Source organism: Gastrolobium bilobum, unplaced genomic scaffold (assembly GCF_033153095.1).
Source record: "Gastrolobium bilobum isolate Gb01-03AN ecotype WA unplaced genomic scaffold, APGP_CSIRO_Gbil_v1 utg2810, whole genome shotgun sequence".
Taxonomy (NCBI): domain Eukaryota; kingdom Viridiplantae; phylum Streptophyta; class Magnoliopsida; order Fabales; family Fabaceae; genus Gastrolobium; species Gastrolobium bilobum.
In genome coordinates, this window is record NW_026895666.1 from 1,560,281 (window position 1) to 1,577,797 (window position 17,517).

Sequence of the window (17,517 nt, forward strand, 5' to 3'; positions counted from 1 at the left end):
GAATAAGCTACGACAACTTTACGCCAAGCTTGCTCTTCTCTTTCATAAAGATTGTATGAAAATGAAGGTCAGATCGGTCAATTTTTTTGCACCTAATGTTCCATTTCCCCGGGCAACAAATGGATCCATGTTATCAATTGCATTTTTTGCAACCGGTCAGTATGCTCACTTACACACTCTCACTATTGCCGGGATTAAATTGAACTCTGGAATCTTTACCATTTTTATCAAACAAACATGGGTATCATATTTCTCCAATCTTAGTTTCCCGGGGAAGGCTAAATAATCTGCTTACCAAACGTCACCTAAAAGGCTCAAACCACTGGAAAGTGATGTGTTGGAACTTCACATAGCATTGAAATGAGAATGCTAAACCCTCAACAGTGTATTGGAGCGATTACGGGTGAAAGTGGACCGGGTTGGCCTGGTCCGAGTATAGTACGAGTCTAACTGTTAGCCTGTTAATTTTTAACTTTCAAGCAGAACCATGAATCAGCTTAACAAAATACTCAAATTCTGTTGCTAAAAGAAAAATCACAATTTCAACGTCCAAACAGAACCATAAATCACAACAAAACTCATCACAATCTGCAATTAAGTCACTTTCAAAAGCAAAATACTTAAACTAAATACAATATATTTTATCAGATCTAACAAACAAATTTATACTATATAAATTAAAATAACTACATACTCCAACAAACATATCATGATACTTGTAATAGCCAAAAATTTCTCTTCATCTTCTCTCCCCTACAAATACAATTCCAAGATTACATAAGTTGACAAATAATTTGTAAATGTAGAAAACAAAAAAAGAATAAAGAATAGAAAAGAAAATAAGATTAAGAAACAAAAAATATTTTAATAGATTCATATAAGCAATCTCACATGCTGATGTTGGTTCCTCCTACACAAAAAATAAAGTCAAATTTCTATTAAAATTTAATCGAATATAATTAAATTATAAAATAATTTCAATTGGTTATATTTATACCTTTTGTTTTTTCTTTAAGTCATACCTATTACGTAGCCAATCTCCGCTGTATATTAAAGCTTGGATGGTATCTTCAGCCAAGTTAGAACGATAGGCATCAATAACTCTTCCTCTAGCACTAAATGTTGACTCTGATGGTACTATAGAGATTGGTACAGATCTTCTGTCATTCTCAAAGACAGTATTAGTAAGGGAACAAACCTAAGTCCTTTCACCCCTTATTTAATTCATATGCACCAACTGAATTATTATAATTTGGTATTACTATGAAGAATATTATTTTATTTTATTTAAAATAAATGATATTATATAAGCTGGTCTGTAAGCTTACAGACTCGGTATATAAAAAAAAGCATGTCACCTACTTTCTAAATAGGCTTCTTTAAAAGCTCGTGCCTGTTCAATTTTACTATGTATAATAGGCCAAGCTCGACATAATATAGTCCATAGACCCCTCTAGGTCGGTCCGACCCACTTTCTCTCTTGTTGGCGACGAAAGCTTTGATTGGTTAATTATTAGTAAAATATACCATTCACCTCAGCTAAAATCAAAAAATCTAACTGTAGTTTTTTATTTTTAAATAAACACTACAAAATGCTTTTGTGTGGGGCGGATAATCTCTTAAGATGAGCTCAATATACCAGAATTAGTAATCCCTTTTTTGGTTGAAAAAATTAATAGTCTAGTTAGGGAACAAATATGTAAGTAAATATATTTTTAAATAAATAAAAAATGTAAACGGAAATGGATAATTTCCTTCGTGTAATTGAGAGTTGACATAGAGTTTGTGTTTCTCCATCGGGTCTTCATTTCCTGTCTCGTTTCGATCTGCGCCATCGCTCGGGGCTTAAACTCGAATCGGATCATTGGACCGTTGGAGTCATGGCGCGGCCATTGACTCGGCTCATCTCTGTCGTATCCGTAATTCTATACCTTGCGCGGTTGGGTCCTTGGGTGGCTATCTGTGGTGAACCCAGCAACGTGTTACTCTTGCGAAGTGATCACGAGGGCTCACGTCCTGCTATGATTCTCCCGCTACATCTCTCTGCTCCCGTTTCTTCCAAGTTCGCCTTCAATTCACGACGTCAACTCCAGAGATCCGAGCCCAAACGCCATCCTAACGCTCGCATGCGACTCTACGACGATCTACTTCTAAACGGGTTAGCCTCTTTCATCCACTGTACTTCCTCTATGTCCCCCCCCTTTTTATTAATAATGAATTCGGTGATTTTTGTATATATCTATATATATTGGGAAATTCGATGGAATAGGTACTATACCACGCGGCTTTGGATTGGTACTCCTCCGCAGAGGTTTGCTCTTATTGTTGATACTGGGAGTACTGTTACGTATGTCCCGTGCTCTACTTGCCAACACTGCGGCAAGCACCAGGTACTGCTTCAAGCCACTTTTTTTTTCTTTCTTTTTTTCTTTTTTCTTCTTTAAACTTACACGTCAGGATCAATAAGTTAATGTTTATATCAATTGATTGTTAAATTTGTGCAAAAGAGCTGCTATTGGGTCGTGGATATGACTCATGAGTCATGGTCATGAAAAATGCACATATAAGGTGTTATATGATTTTCTGGTTTGTAGCTGAGGTTTCTGTTTGTACAGTTGTACTTACTCTGCACTCCCAGGCTGTGTTTTTGTATATAAGAGAAAATGGAAAAGGTGGAACATGGAGTTCAGTCACAATATGAGTCTACATACTACCTTCATTTTTATTCCTCCTTTTACCACTTTTCATTTTCAATTCTACCAAGCACACCTTTAATGTGTTGAAATAGACTGCTTATGCCTCTCATGTTTATTTTGTTTCTGAATATCATTAATTTAATCTTGAAATTGATGTGAAAAGAATGGTTTTTTTTAGAATTTGTGCTCATGCATGGGTAACTCATTCGATTTATCCGAAGTAGGTTGAATTTGTTTGCTCAATTTAATTTAAACAGGACCCAAAGTTCCAGCCAGACATGTCGGAAACCTATCAACCTGTCAAATGCACAGCGGATTGCAACTGTGACAATGACAGGATGCAGTGCATGTATAAGAGACAGTATGCTGAAATGAGTTCTAGCAGTGGGGTTCTCGGTGAGGATGTTGTATCCTTTGGAAACCAGAGTGAGCTTGCCCCCCAACGTGCTGTTTTTGGCTGTGAAAATGTTGAGACTGGTGATCTTTATAGTCAGCATGCTGATGGGATCATGGGTTTGGGCCGTGGAGATCTCAGTATGATGGATCATCTGGTTGATAAAAAGGTAATAAGTGATTCATTCTCACTATGCTATGGTGGAATGGATGTTGGTGGAGGTGCAATGGTTCTTGGTGGTTTAACTCCCCCAGCAGACATGGTCTTTACACATTCAGATCCTGTTCGAAGGTGTGTGTCAAATTCTTTATCCTACAGGTTTTGAGATGTCATGCATTTTCTTAACAAATGCATTGATTAATTTCACACATTTACTCTAGTTTCGGGATGGCGACAGTCCATATTACAACATTAATTTGAAGGAGATACATGTTGCGGGGAAGCGATTGCATTTAAACCCAAATGTTTTTGATGGCAAACATGGAACTGTCTTGGATAGTGGCACAACTTATGCATACCTACCAGAAGCTGCATTTCTCGCATTTAAACATGCTGTAAGTTCTTTCATAAATATTATTGTAGAAAGTCACTTGAGTTGCATTATTTAATCTCACCTATTTTCTAAACAAGAGTTTTTTTTTTCAATTCGAGTCTTGTATTATCAGGTGTAGAGCTAGAATAAAATTGTTGAAGGGGCCTATATATAATCATACAAGGGTCATTAAGATTTTTATTTTTTTGAGGAGGCCATAAAGTAATTTTTTATTTTTTTTAAAGAAATTTTTTTCCAGTTTAAAAGGGGGGAGGGGGACCTTGACTCCTCCATTGCACAAAGAGGAGCCGCTCCTGCTTGTCATTTCTGGTGAATCATGCTCATTATTCAAATATTGATGCTGAGATATTCTTGCTTTAATGATCACGATCCTGGATCCTGGCCTTGCTAAGTGATAAATGGAGTTGGATGATTTAAGCTATGTAGCACCAATACCGACACGGGATACGTAACACAACACGACACTCCGACATGTTAATTCTAAAAAATGTTAGATTTCGACATGTTAGGACACGTTTTGATATTAAAAAATATTTTTAATTTATATAGTGTATATTATATTTAATATTCAATAATTTAACAAAAAATGAAACTAAACTTATAATATTCATCAATTTTGCAAAGAAACATAAGATATCCTAAATATTTATATTAAACTCAATAAAATGGTAATCGTAATCCAATAAATCTAATAGTTGGAACTAAAAACACAACGCAACGCAACCTTTGAACCGTTTTTTGAATTTTTATAACGCGTATTGGAGTGTCGGGGAGCGTTGGACACGACACGTCAGGGTTTTTGTAGTGTCGGTGCTTCATAGGATTTAAGCACCTAAAATATTTACCAGATGACTTTTTTTTTTTCATGGTTTATGAATTTATTGGAGATTTATCTCATGCAGTTTTGCAAAGATACTTTGATGGTTTGCTAAGTTGTTTTTACCCTTTCAGTACAGTTAAAAAAATCTTTGGGTGGTTTTTTGTTCAGAGCATCTAGTTATGGGATGCTAAACTTTATACTGTTTAACCTTTCTGAGCATATATTTCTCTTCATAGCGTAGTTAAATGTTCCCTGAATCATCATAGATTTTCTTTATGCAAATAGGCAGAATGTGTATGCCATACTGGTAATTGGGTATTCTATGATATCTAAATACTTGAGGTTTTCAGATGCTCCATTTTGCGTGTCTTTTCTGTTCTTTACTTATTTTTGGAAAGTCACGTTGGGAGTGATTGTTAACCATTAATTTCGCAACAGCACTTAAGCAATAATGCTTTAAGATTACCACTTATGCTGTATTATTTCAGTCTTCATTTTTGTGGGATGTCCTGCCTAATTAGCTCATAGAATTACAAAATTAAATTGATTAGTCAAATGTATATGTCATGTATCATGGAGAATCATTTTTGTTCACGTATTATCATAGATAGTTTCGTTTATCAATCATTGTATGTCATAATTAAGCATCCTGTTTACAATGTAAACTTTATCTTAAATGTCTGGTAACTCTGATTATGTATCTATCTGTTTGCAGATTATGAAGGAACTTCACTCTTTGAAGCAAATCAGTGGTCCAGATCCAAATTATAAGGATATATGTTTTTCTGGTGTTGGAATGTATGTTTGTAGCATTATTAAAGAGTGGATATACATTCTCATCACAGGATAATTAACAGTTCGAGTTTACTTGTATTTCAGTGATGTCTCTAAACTCTCTAAAAGCTTTCCAGTGGTTGACATGGTATTTGGAAATGGCCACAAGTTTTCATTGTCACCGGAAAATTACTTGTTCAGGGTTAGTTATGTAAGATGATCAGTAGTATCTTTAGCTGTGTTTGCAGGTTGATTGATTTCCTAATCCTTACTTTTCATTCGGCTATCTTTTGTGAAGCATTCAAAAGTGCGAGGTGCATATTGTCTGGGTGTCTTCCCAAATGGAAAGGATCCAACTACTCTTTTAGGAGGTAACTTATTTGCTGTGGGTAACTTCATGCCATTTCATAGTTTGCCCACATTTGAAATATTGTTCCTCTCTAATTTTTGTTTTAGATGATTAGCTTCTGAGGTATGAGTTTGTGCAATACTTTAGTGATCATTCCTGTATCATTTTTGTTTGTGTAGGCATCATTGTCCGTAACACTCTTGTAATGTATGATCGCGAGCATACAAAAATTGGTTTCTGGAAAACTAATTGTTCTGAGTTATGGGAAACACTACACCTCTCTGATGCCCCACCACCGGTGCCTCCAAATTCAGAAGGAACAAATATAACCAAAGCATTTGAGCCTTCAATTGGTCCATCTGCGTCACAGTATAATTTACATCTAGGTATTGTAAGCTGCTGGTATTCTATTTTTATTTTAAAGTATATATAGAGATATCATGTTTAGACATGGATCAGATGTTGCACGTTGCATAAAATAGTACATGATGTTTTTAGTTTTTATTTTATTTTAAGAAATTAGTGTGATCTCTTCTTAATTTATACGCTCACTGATGACTAATCTGCTTTCATCAACTTAAATGTGCAGGTGAACTCCAAATTGCTCAAATAACAATTGTAATTTCATTTAACATCAGCTACATGGATATGAAGCCTTACATTACAGAATTGGCAGGACTCATAGCTCATGAGTTAGATGTTAATACTTCACAGGTTAGAAAATGGTCACTAAAGCACAGGGACATTTGTTGCATAGTTTCAACGTAAAGTATAATTAATAATTTTGATGCAATAAAAGGGTTTAATTAGCAATATACATAGACAACCTTGGCTAACTCAGTTAGCTTGTGTGGGCTGGGGTTGAGGTAGAGGTCCTAGGCTTTAGACTTTTAGTTGTGTGACAACTTTACGATGTACCCAGAAAACAATTTGCATTTGCAGCTAATTTTTCCCTGTTCATGTGCATTGTTACTTTATAATAATAACATTCTTGGTTGGAATGCTCACAGGTTCACTTAAGGAATTTTTCTTCTCTTGGAAATGGTTCCCTCTCTAGATGGATCATAACCCCGGGACCATATGCTGATTTCTTTTCTAACACTACTGCAATGGTAAGTTGACATTTGTGCGTTTGCATCTGTGTTAAAACTGCCCATTTGATGGTGAATTTCGATGTTGCAGAGTATAGTTGCCCGGCTCTCTGAACATCGCATGCAACTTCCTGAGACATTCGGAAGCTATAAGTTACTTGATTGGAATACTGAACCTCCATCAAGAAGGTAAATTTTTTCCTGAAAGGAAAAGAAGTTGGGAAATTATCTGTCCTATATATATATATATATATATATGGAAAAAAGTATCCAGTATTACTTTAGATAATTTTGTCTAATGTTCATCTAAACGACGTCGTTTTGGGGTGAAAAATTAAAAAATTAGAATTATAAATACTATTATAACCCTGAAATAAATTAAAATTACAAACACCATAATTTTCATCCCAAAACAACATCGTTTCGGTGAACATTAGACAAAGTTATCTAGAGTAACTTCAGAAAAAATGAACCGATATATATATAACAGTAAGTTTTTCTTTTTTACCGGAAGGTCACAGACTCGAGTTGCCCTCTTTGCAAAATATCAGGGTAAGGGTCAATTATAAAGTCGGGGAGCATTGGGATTTACCCTTATATTTTGTATTTTACTATATAGTGGTTTATGACATGTGTCCCTTATTCAGTGGGTAGTTGAGAGTTAAATAATTATTTGGAAATATTAATTTACTGTTATATTTACTTTCAAAACCTTGAAATTTTATTATTTCATTGAGAAAATATTTATAATTTTACTTGTTTGTCTAACAAATATTTTTAATGACAAAAATTCTGCTCCGAAACTTTTTAGATAACTCATTATACTATTTAACCTTATCTGCATAATTGTTGATTCAACTTTTTTTAACCATTCCTTATTATAGTTACCTATTGTTTTGGACCAGCGAGATGGCTTTGCCCGGCTAGTCCATTTGGTTGCCCATCAAGGCCACCATCACTTAGCACATGACTCCTTTGTACGCATGTCCTCTCATGCCTCCCACGCACGCATGACCTTTTACATATTAGGGTTCACGCAGCCTCACACTTAGTGAGATTCATAGGGCTGAAAATGGTTATGACATCACACTTTGCACATTTGGAGGGAATCTTCAACACCTTATACAAAGGGACATTCGTCTCCTCATTTCTTTGTCTTCTCCATTACTTGCTATAGCTATTACTTTGTTGAAATTACTCCACACGCCATAACCATAACCCAAATACACTAGCCCTTTCGCCCTCAATTAGTCTGAGGCTAGTACAATGATTTTTCAGAGTTTTGGTCCACATCACTGCCTCTCTCATCTCTGTCAGATCAATATATTTCACCCTTACAGGAAATAGATCCATACCTTCATTCTCTCTCTGATCACTTCACCTATTGTGGTGATCATTTTGTCATGTGTGTGTGGAGATGTAATGTCTTCAATCTTTTATTTATTGGATATAAGGGCTTTATTTATAACCATTGCGGATATAAACACATTGTTCTAAAATGGTGCAGGACTTGGTGGCAGCAATATTATTTGGTTGTGGCTTTAGCTGTTATGCTTACTTTGCTTCTAGGAGTATCAGCCTTAGGACTATTCTTAATTTGGAAAAACCGACAGCAGGCGGAGCCCTCATACAAGCCAGTTGATGTGGCTATCCCGGAGCAGGAACTTCAGCCATTATGAGCTACATTTGTACTACTGCTGCTTAATGGTTTGCCTGATTAGTGTGGCTAGCATTTTCGAATCCATCAGGACTTAAAGTATACAACCATAGTCACTCAACTGATTAAGATTTTTGTTTCAAAGAAATCAGGCTGTCTATCGTATATAACGAAACCCTGATACACGTATAGAAAGAAAGAAGTCGTTAGAAGTTCTATCATCTGTAAACGCATTTTTGTTTGTGATTATTGCAATATACCGGTGAATCAACGGGTAGCAACATTAGTTTGTACTGCAATTTTTATTTTTATTTTTGGTAGATGTTCGCATTTTTATGTAGCTGTTGCTTTTTATTTGGTTTGTATTCTTATTTTTCTGGTTCTGTTTTTCTCACCGAGGATAGTTATTATATGTGGTCCAAGAAAATGTCCTGTATCAGTCTATTTACTAATAATGATTAGTAATAAAATATCTGTGTTGTGGTTATTGAAGATAATGATAACTTGCAATTTAATAATTTTTCAGTTTCAAACTTATTACGTATGACAACCAATAAACATTTTAATATTTAATAACTCATTATAATAAAAACAGACAACTTTGTGATGCAATTTCATTTGTCTGCTAAGTCTGGCCCATTAAATTAAGAAAGCGAAGATGTGAGGATTTCATTTTTTTTTTTTGAGTTTCTTCGAGCTATCTCATAATCGATAGTTGAACATTAATTTTTTTTTGAGGTGTAGAGATTATCAAAGTGAATTTTGCCTTATATATATATACGAGGTAGGATCTTTTGACATCTCATATGAGAGTCATTAGATAAAAAAAGATCAACGGAAAAAAGATCAATGGTGTCACATGCTTACAAATCAGAGTCGTTGATCTTTTTTGATCTAATGGCTCTCAGGTGAGATGTCAAATTTAAAATTTGACACTGATGTTAAAGGATCCTACATATATATATATATATATATATATATAGCCAGTAATTAAATCTCTATTAGAATGGTTAAGAGCAATGTTATAAAAGTCGGGCCGACCCGAAAATCGGTAAACCGGTCATATAACCGGTTCGATTTTCATATTGAACTATGTTACAGAACTGGTGTGACCCGGTACGACCCGGCTGGTTTTCGTAAAAATCGGTGACCCAGTCAGTTGAACCGGTGACCCGGCTCGGTCTATAAAAAGAAAAAATTAATTTATTTTCATAAATTAATGTCTTCTTTTTTTTATTCTCAAACACAAATGGTTTGTTTTCTTTTGAAATATTTGAGTGATTTGTAGCTTATTAACTTACATAGATTATGTACCTACAACACTAATATTATCTTGATTATGCAATATGCAGATAATTTTGATTTGATTTATAGTTAGAGATGTCATTTACTGAATCTGAAACACTAGTATCACAAATATTATATGTTTGATTGATCTTTTGTTGAACAATGATGTGTAATTTATTATTTTCATATTAAAATATTTGAAATTGATATATTTTTTTACAAGTATTTAAGTATATTTATAGTTTTTTTAATATAAATTGTAGATTTACATATACTTATCGGGTCATGCGGTTGAACCAGTGACTCACTGGTTGACCCAGTGACCCAGTGACCCAATACCTCGACCGGGTCAATAATCGAGCCGGATTTAATAATATTGGTTAAGAGATTCAATTATTTATCAACTGTGCTGAACTTTATTGGCAAGAAAGATTTCTTTTACATCTTACCACAACGAAGCACGCGCGGGGCCTATTTTATTTAATAGATGCAGACGGCTGATTGTTCACGAATTCCTTTCATTTTGGGCCTAGGGAGGTACGTGGAGGGTCATTTTTAATCAAATGATTCTTGAACGCCGTTTACATATGATACTTCAACGAATTATAAACTTTTTTGTTTTCAACGCGTATTATTTAATTAATAATAAATTATTATATTATAATTAATCATTAACATGTCAATATATATTGCTAGCTAGAAAATTTTATATCAACCGACAACTAGTATAAAAATGATAATCAAAATCTGGTTTGCAAATAGGTGTTGTTCTAAAAAATACAAGCAGTACATAGGAGATACATTCACTCTGCTTTTACATGTGTATGGTCATCTTCGTCGTACAAATAATTCTTAGGAAACCCAAGTTCTTCTTTATCATCACATGATCACCGAGTTATATTAGCACTTTGCTCAAGAATCGTGATGCAATTACAATTGGCCCATTATACATGGCATAATCATTGATTCAAGAAGCTCGTAGTCAACTAGAATTCTGACCCAATAAGTATGACCCAATTGTTGAAAGAGGCAATGATTTAAAATATAATAAATTACAATCGGATCCAAGTCTCAGTAAAGTAGCATATGTGATTATGATTTGTTTGGAAAGAAATGGAAAGCAACATATTTGGCATGATTTGAGATTAAATATTTGGGATGTATTTTGAATTATTTATTTGTAAGTTTTTATTTATTTTTTAGATGTTAATTACTTTTATTTATTTTAGAAAGTTTTATTATTTTTAGAATTTTAGAGTTTTGAATTTTGAATCAATTTGTAATTAGTCTATAAAAGGGTGCTTATGACCCTTATTCTAGGAGTTAAATTTTGTTATTTTGTTAATTGAAATTGAGAACCGGAGGGTTACTCTTTTGTGAAATTCTAACTTTCTGTTTAGCCACTTTTTCTATGCACTTTCGGCATCATTTGGTATCAGAGCACTAGGTTGCCTTCAACCAATGGCTGAACAGAATCGTGGAGGTCGACGACAGCAGAGTCACGAGGGTAGGAACGTGGATTCGTTCTTGAAGAATATAGACAACTGTGTCAGATTGACCCGCGAGATATAAAAAATGAAGAGCTTGGAAGGCGGATCCAGGATTTGAAGCAACAACTTGAGCAAGCGTTGGACAAGAAAATCCAAGTTTTGAAACAACTATGTATGCGGGCACAGAGAAAGAGAATTCAAAATTTGGAGCGACGACTCGTGCGGGTATGCATCAAAATTCAAATTTTGAAGCAAACTCTTGTGGAGGTGCAGAGCATGGAAATTCAATATTTGGAGCGGCGACTTGCGTGGACAAAGTTGTGCATTGAATCCGACAAAGGAATGGAATTAGATGACGAAGAAGAGGACGTCAATCTCTTGGGGATTCTAAACCAGGGACAGAATTGAGAAGTACGATCTGGAAATCAGTCCAGTTTTCAAGATATCGAGATGCAAATCAGCATTCCTGACTTTGAAGTCTATGAACATAATCCAGTTTGTGATGATGATCCGATCTATGATGATAATCCAATTTATGATGATTATTCGATTGTTGATAATTATCCCATTTATGATGATTATCCATCTTATGATGAAGATTCAGTTTATGATGATGATCCAGTCTATGATAAATCTGATGGTGAATCAGATTATGAAGATCTAATAGAGGAAGATTTATCATTTGAATTTTTGTTTAAAGAAATTGAGATCAGTGGAGATAAAACAGATTCGAAGACGAATCTTTTCCTAGGGAGAATGATGCACTTACAATTGGCCCATTGTACATAGCCCAACCATTGATTCAAGAAGCTCGTAGTCAACTAGAATTGTGTCCCAATAAGTATGACCCAATTGTTGAAAGAGACAATGATTTAAAATATAATAAATTACAATCGGATCCAAGTCTCAATAAAGCAACATATGTAATTATGATTTGTTTGGGAAGAGAAAGAAAGCAACATATTTAGCATGATTTGAGATTAAAGATTTAGGATGTATTTTGAATTATTTATTTGTAAGTTTTTATTTATTTTTTAGATGTTAATTACTTTTATTTATTTTAGGAAATTTTATTATTTTTTGAATTTTAGATTTTTGAATTTTGAATCAATTTGTAATTAGTCTATAAAAGAGTGCTTATGACCCTTATTCTAGGAGTTAAATTTTGTTATTTTGTTAATTGAAATTGAGAACCGGAGAGTTACTCTTTTGTGAAATCTTAACTTTCTGTTTAGCCACTTTTTTTATGCGCTTTCGGCGTCAAATCATTTTAATTTGCTGAAATTCTTTTTGTCTGAGTAATGATTTTTGTTTACTTTTTCTTATATATTTTGTGCATAATATTGTTCTACGAAAAAATAGTAACTAGCAAAAACAAAGGGTTTTAATATTTTTATTTTTAATGCAGAAAATATTTTTCTAGTATATTCATAAAAAAGTGAATGGGTTTTATTAAAAAAAAAAAAATTTCTTTTTATACGAGTGTAACAGAAAAATATTTTATACAATAAAAACAGAAATATTTTTTCCTGCCTCTCTAAGTAAAGTGGGGAGGGGAGAAAAATAAACTCCTAGCGCCTATTTTACCAACTGCCCTTGGAAGCTAAATATTAAGTTCATTGAGTGCGATTTTGACATTGAACATTTCTTCCCAGCAAAGGAAACTTAAAAAAAGAGAAAAGTGTGAGCTTCAATAAATTTGTGCTTAAAGGGAAATCTACTACACATTCTTTTGGTGTTGCCTTTAACTGAAAAAGGCATTACCCCAAGGCTAATAAATTTGTGGCAAGCCGCAAAATAGATGCACATGGGACTATGGGTGTAGTGCAGGTAAAGCAAAAACAGAGAAATCTTCCCTTATTAAAAGAAGAAAAATATCTGATAGAGTAAAGCATACTTATTATTCTAGTTAGTCGTGATATATGCTTCGTGGTCTAACTCGTGGAAGTGACGACCTGCGTAACCATTAAAAGTGACTTCTACTAGCAAATTACTGCTAAGCGCTGAGGCCTTTGGTGGTGTCAGCCTTCTTCTGTGGCAGGCAACAAGTAGTCCAAAACGTGGCTTTGTAATTTGTCATCGGTGATGTAATTCATCACCATACATGATTCCAGGGAATCTCTGAATATGTGTAGCACTAATAAAAAGTTTCATTGAAACATTTGGTTCAATTCGTTCATTCTCAATTTGAACGAAGGGAACATAAGGACCCCAAAAATGGAGAATGGCGCCTGTAAATTGATTGAGCCGTAATTGCATGCCATAAAGTTAGGTCAAACGTATACCTGAAGAAAACAAAAACAAATTTTGGGAATAAAGTTAGACGTGAGCTAGTTAATAGGATGGCACTTGATTTCAACAAATATAATAGGATGGCACTTGATTTCAACAAATATAAAAAGATTCCTTAAGTTGCTGGTCGATACTTTTTGTTTGTTCCAAACTCCAATAATATAAAAAATAGGTTCTTGAAAATGTTGTATTACTGAATTTTATGATCTTAAATATATTAAATTATATGGGATATAATATTCTTATACCGGTATAAGAGTTAGAAGTTTTACACTCAATCTTGACCATTGATTCACTTGTATCCAATGACTCACATTACTAAAAAAATTAGAGCCCTTAGATATAAATAGAATCAACGGACAAGATTGAGAGTGTAACTTACACTGGTGTAAAATTATCGTGACCCAAATTTTATATATATATATATAGCTAGCTCATGTATGTTAATCATTAGTGTATTAAACCTGGTAGTACTAACCACATTCGTAGAAGGGGTAATGGGTAGTAGTCTAGTAGACACTATATAATAATACATTGAGTCGTTGAGTTTACTTTTCTATACATTTATATATAATATAAAAGTTTTTTCACTGTTATTGTCACATGTCAATTTTCTAAGTTTTGATATATTTAGTCTATTTTTCTGTTCATAACTGTTCATGTTGAGTGTACTCTGATCTCCATTACCCGAAATCGTTAGAACTAGATAGTTTACAAAAAAAAACCCACAAGACTACAAAATAGAAAAGCATCGTTGTGTCGGTGCCAACCCCTTCAAGCAATAAGTTTACAGAAAAGAACTAGACAACAAACTGGAAAGGCATCGTTGTGTCGGTGGTTACCCCTTCAAGCAATCCCAAGGTAAAACCCAACAGCACACGAAACCAAGGTTCAAGGCTTTCAAGCAGTACAAAAATAATAGTAATGACAACACCATAATCAATAATAGAATAATACGAGTTTGAAGGAAACAATGGTAAATAAATTTAATCTCAGCCCATAACAGGGCCCAAAAAAAGAAAATAAATTATACAAGAATATCGTAACAACAGCAATGAAGTCACTGTCTCTTAGAATATCAAAACAAGGGTAGCCCAGCCCAAAGCCAAGCATCCTATCATCTTCTTCAAGCACCTGATGGTTTCGGCTCCATTCTGCAATATAAAAACCGCAGAAATTTCAGATCCCAATAACAAACTCAAATAATTTTTTTACCTGTAATAGTAATTTGCTTTGTCACGGAACCACGGACAAACATATTTAATAGTTCATAAGACCAAAGCATGATACATTCTGACAACAATTGAATTCTTAAGATTTTATTTTCCTTTCGGCCTCTGGACACGTTCACTCGGACACTCACAATGTAACCTTGGGCCGTAATTATTTAACGTGTTTTTTGCTACATCTTTGTAGAAGAACATCGGTTCTCTAAAAAGGATTTAGAATAATTATTCTCAATTAAAGAAAGGACTAAACGCCATAAGAGTAAGACATTTGAGTTCAATGATGTTGTAGGGAAAATGGACTCGCCCTGAAATTCAGCTTAAGAAAAACTAAACTGAGGTTATAGTCAACTAAGCACATCTTAAAGTCTCAGGTCACTACTCAGATCTGAGACCATATTTGTAAATTGCAGATCTGATGCAAATTGTACGAACAGCAAAAATATTAGAAGTGAAAGCACTGAGAGGAAACAAGGACGTACCTCGTTCTCAGAGGAAGCTGGACCAGGAGAAGATGCATCCTGGCTGGGTCCGGGAGCTTCGGCCGGCGGTGCAGGAGGACCTAGCAATGACGGTGACGGTGCTGGTGCATTGTGCTTCTTACCCTTCTTCACCTTCTTCTTTGACTTTGACTTGCTCGGAGCCGGAGCGGGAACCTCAGCAGTCGGTGCTACCACAGGTGCGGGAGTTGTCGGCGCGGGTGCAGGGGGAGATTTCTCTGGTGGAGAGCTCACCGGAACAGGAGCAGGCGGAGAACTCACCGGAACCGGTGCTGGTGGCGAACTCACTGGAGTCACTGCCGGAGGTGACGACGCCGGAGGTTTAACCGCCGGAGCTGGAGCAGCGGCTTTAGACGGAGATGAAGCTGGAGATGCCGGCTTCGGAGACGCTGCGGGGGTTGCAGTTGCAGCATTGGGGGAAGAAGCTGGTGGTGTTGACTTGGGAGAAGCAACCGGCGCTGGCGATTTTGGTTTGGAAGGGGCTGCCGCAGGGGATGTAGCAGGAGGAGTGGTGGTAACCGGAGATGTGGTAGGCGCCGCCGTTGGAGACTGACCTCCGACGCCGGCGACAACAATGCAGATCAATGCGAGGGAGAGCACACTACGCCTATCCATTTGGTTGTGTGTTTGAGAGTGAGATGGGGGCATTCAGCAGTGTAGCTAAATATTTATAAATATAGGCCCTCTCAGTTCTGATGCTGTGTCAGAACAAAATAAACGGCTGTTGATTAATCTGTATCCTTTGGCTAACGTGGGTCCCCGAATATTTGGCCCACCACTAGCCGTTGGATCAATGTATTTGGAATAAATTTTTAATTCATCAAATGATTTCAGTGCATCACATCTATTTTGTGATATCTTGATAAAAAAATATTATATCATCTAAAAAATATAATGGTGTGATATATTTTTTTTTTTTTGTATATTAATGGTGTGATATTTTATGTGCATATATCACAAAATAATTAAACACATGTATTGAATCTTCAATCCATCCAATACGCTAAGGGCTTGTTTGGTGTGACGTATAAAGCATGATAATATAAGCTTATACTATATGTTATGACATTTTCAGTTGTTTAGTGTGACCATCGTATAGTATAAGCTTATACAGCAGAATCTTTTAATACATTAAAACGATGTATAACTTAATTCGGCCTAAGGGAGAAGTATAAGGCCTGATAAAAGATTAGTATATTAACTTCGTTGACCAATGTAATTCTTAAAAATTAATATATTATTTTAATATTAATCTATTAAAATAAAAATTAATTTTTCAATATATTAATTTTTAAAATACTGAATATTTTTATTTTTATAAAAATTAATTTATATTTTGGACACACTGATCAATAAATTTTTAAAAAAATTAATATCATATGATATTTTTTGAAGAATTGTATAAATTCTTTATTAAAAGATATTTTTATTAAAAATATTTATTTTTATCCTATATAGTATTATATAGTGCATTACCAAATACTGGATGATATTATCTTATACAATATATTATTTTATACAATACCGTATCAAACGCTGGATAGTATTAAAACTTAATCAAACCTTATACTATCAAGTCTTATCTTATACTATATATCAAACATGCTCTAAAGATTTATTCGTATATTTGGGGCAGGCCACAGAAGGTTCGGAACCAAACAAAGATTTACTGTTGTTGGGCGATTCGCCATTTCACCTAGTTCGGGGCCTGACCCATTTCGCCCTTTAGGCGCGTGGGATATCGCTGGGTTGATTACATGGGACATTTGCATAACACATGCTTTAGGCGTGTAAAAGTAAAAGTGGAAAACTCTTTTTGGTTCTTGAAAATTATTATTATTTTATTAATTTAATTTTTAAACTTTTCTTAAACTATAAATATTTATTTAAGAACTCGGATAAATCTTGTTTGTCAAATATAAAAACTTTATTTAAAATTAGATTCCCTTTTATGCGGTTACTGTGATAAATTATCTGCAGTAAGTTTAATACGATATCATTTTATAACAGAAATTATTGTATTTTTATAATTTTAATTTATTTCATGATTATTATAGTCTTTATAATTATAATTTTTTAATTTTTCAATACAAAAACAATGTCCTTTTGAAAATAAATACAAATAATTTATCTGCAGTAATTGCAGATGTTTCACTAGAAATATTCTTGTTATTGCTTCGACTCATATTCTCGAAAAAGTAGATCCCGCTCTAATAGCTCCGAATAAATTAAATACATGTATTAAGATACGGAGCATCCGTCAACAAAAAGATTACCCTAAGATGATCATCTCATGACTATTGAGAACGAATCAAATCAAATGATTCTATTTCTCAATCTTTTCAACCTCAGTTCTGTAGAAGTTAATCATAAAGATTGAAAAAAATC

General features: G+C 34.3%; 2 protein-coding genes across 3 annotated transcripts; one reads left to right on the top strand and one right to left on the bottom strand.

Moving 5' to 3' along the window:
• The first annotated feature begins 1,782 nt into the window (after positions 1–1,782).
• Positions 1,783–8,801, top strand: LOC133287581 (aspartic proteinase 36-like). Of its 2 annotated transcripts, none has more exons than XM_061485222.1 (12): positions 1,783–2,158; positions 2,270–2,390; positions 2,954–3,381; positions 3,488–3,644; positions 5,179–5,261; positions 5,343–5,439; positions 5,536–5,608; positions 5,766–5,972; positions 6,176–6,300; positions 6,597–6,698; positions 6,769–6,866; positions 8,185–8,801. In XM_061485222.1, the coding sequence occupies exons 1-12, from the start codon at positions 1,881–1,883 to the stop codon at positions 8,354–8,356; spliced, it is 1,941 nt and encodes a 646-aa protein (XP_061341206.1). In that variant the 5' UTR covers positions 1,783–1,880; the 3' UTR covers positions 8,357–8,801. The 2 variants fall into 2 exon arrangements, with proteins under 2 accessions (XP_061341206.1, XP_061341213.1); XM_061485229.1 differs by having other exon boundaries at positions 5,179–5,251; positions 5,321–5,439; positions 5,766–5,939.
• Positions 8,802–14,334: 5,533 nt separating this feature from the next.
• LOC133288323 (lysine-rich arabinogalactan protein 18) lies at positions 14,335–15,750 on the bottom strand. The gene is made up of 2 exons (XM_061486056.1): positions 15,112–15,750; positions 14,335–14,557 (listed from the first exon to the last, which is right to left on the bottom strand). The coding sequence occupies exons 1-2, from the start codon at positions 15,742–15,744 to the stop codon at positions 14,474–14,476; spliced, it is 717 nt and encodes a 238-aa protein (XP_061342040.1). The 5' UTR covers positions 15,745–15,750; the 3' UTR covers positions 14,335–14,473.
• Positions 15,751–17,517: the final 1,767 nt, after the last annotated feature.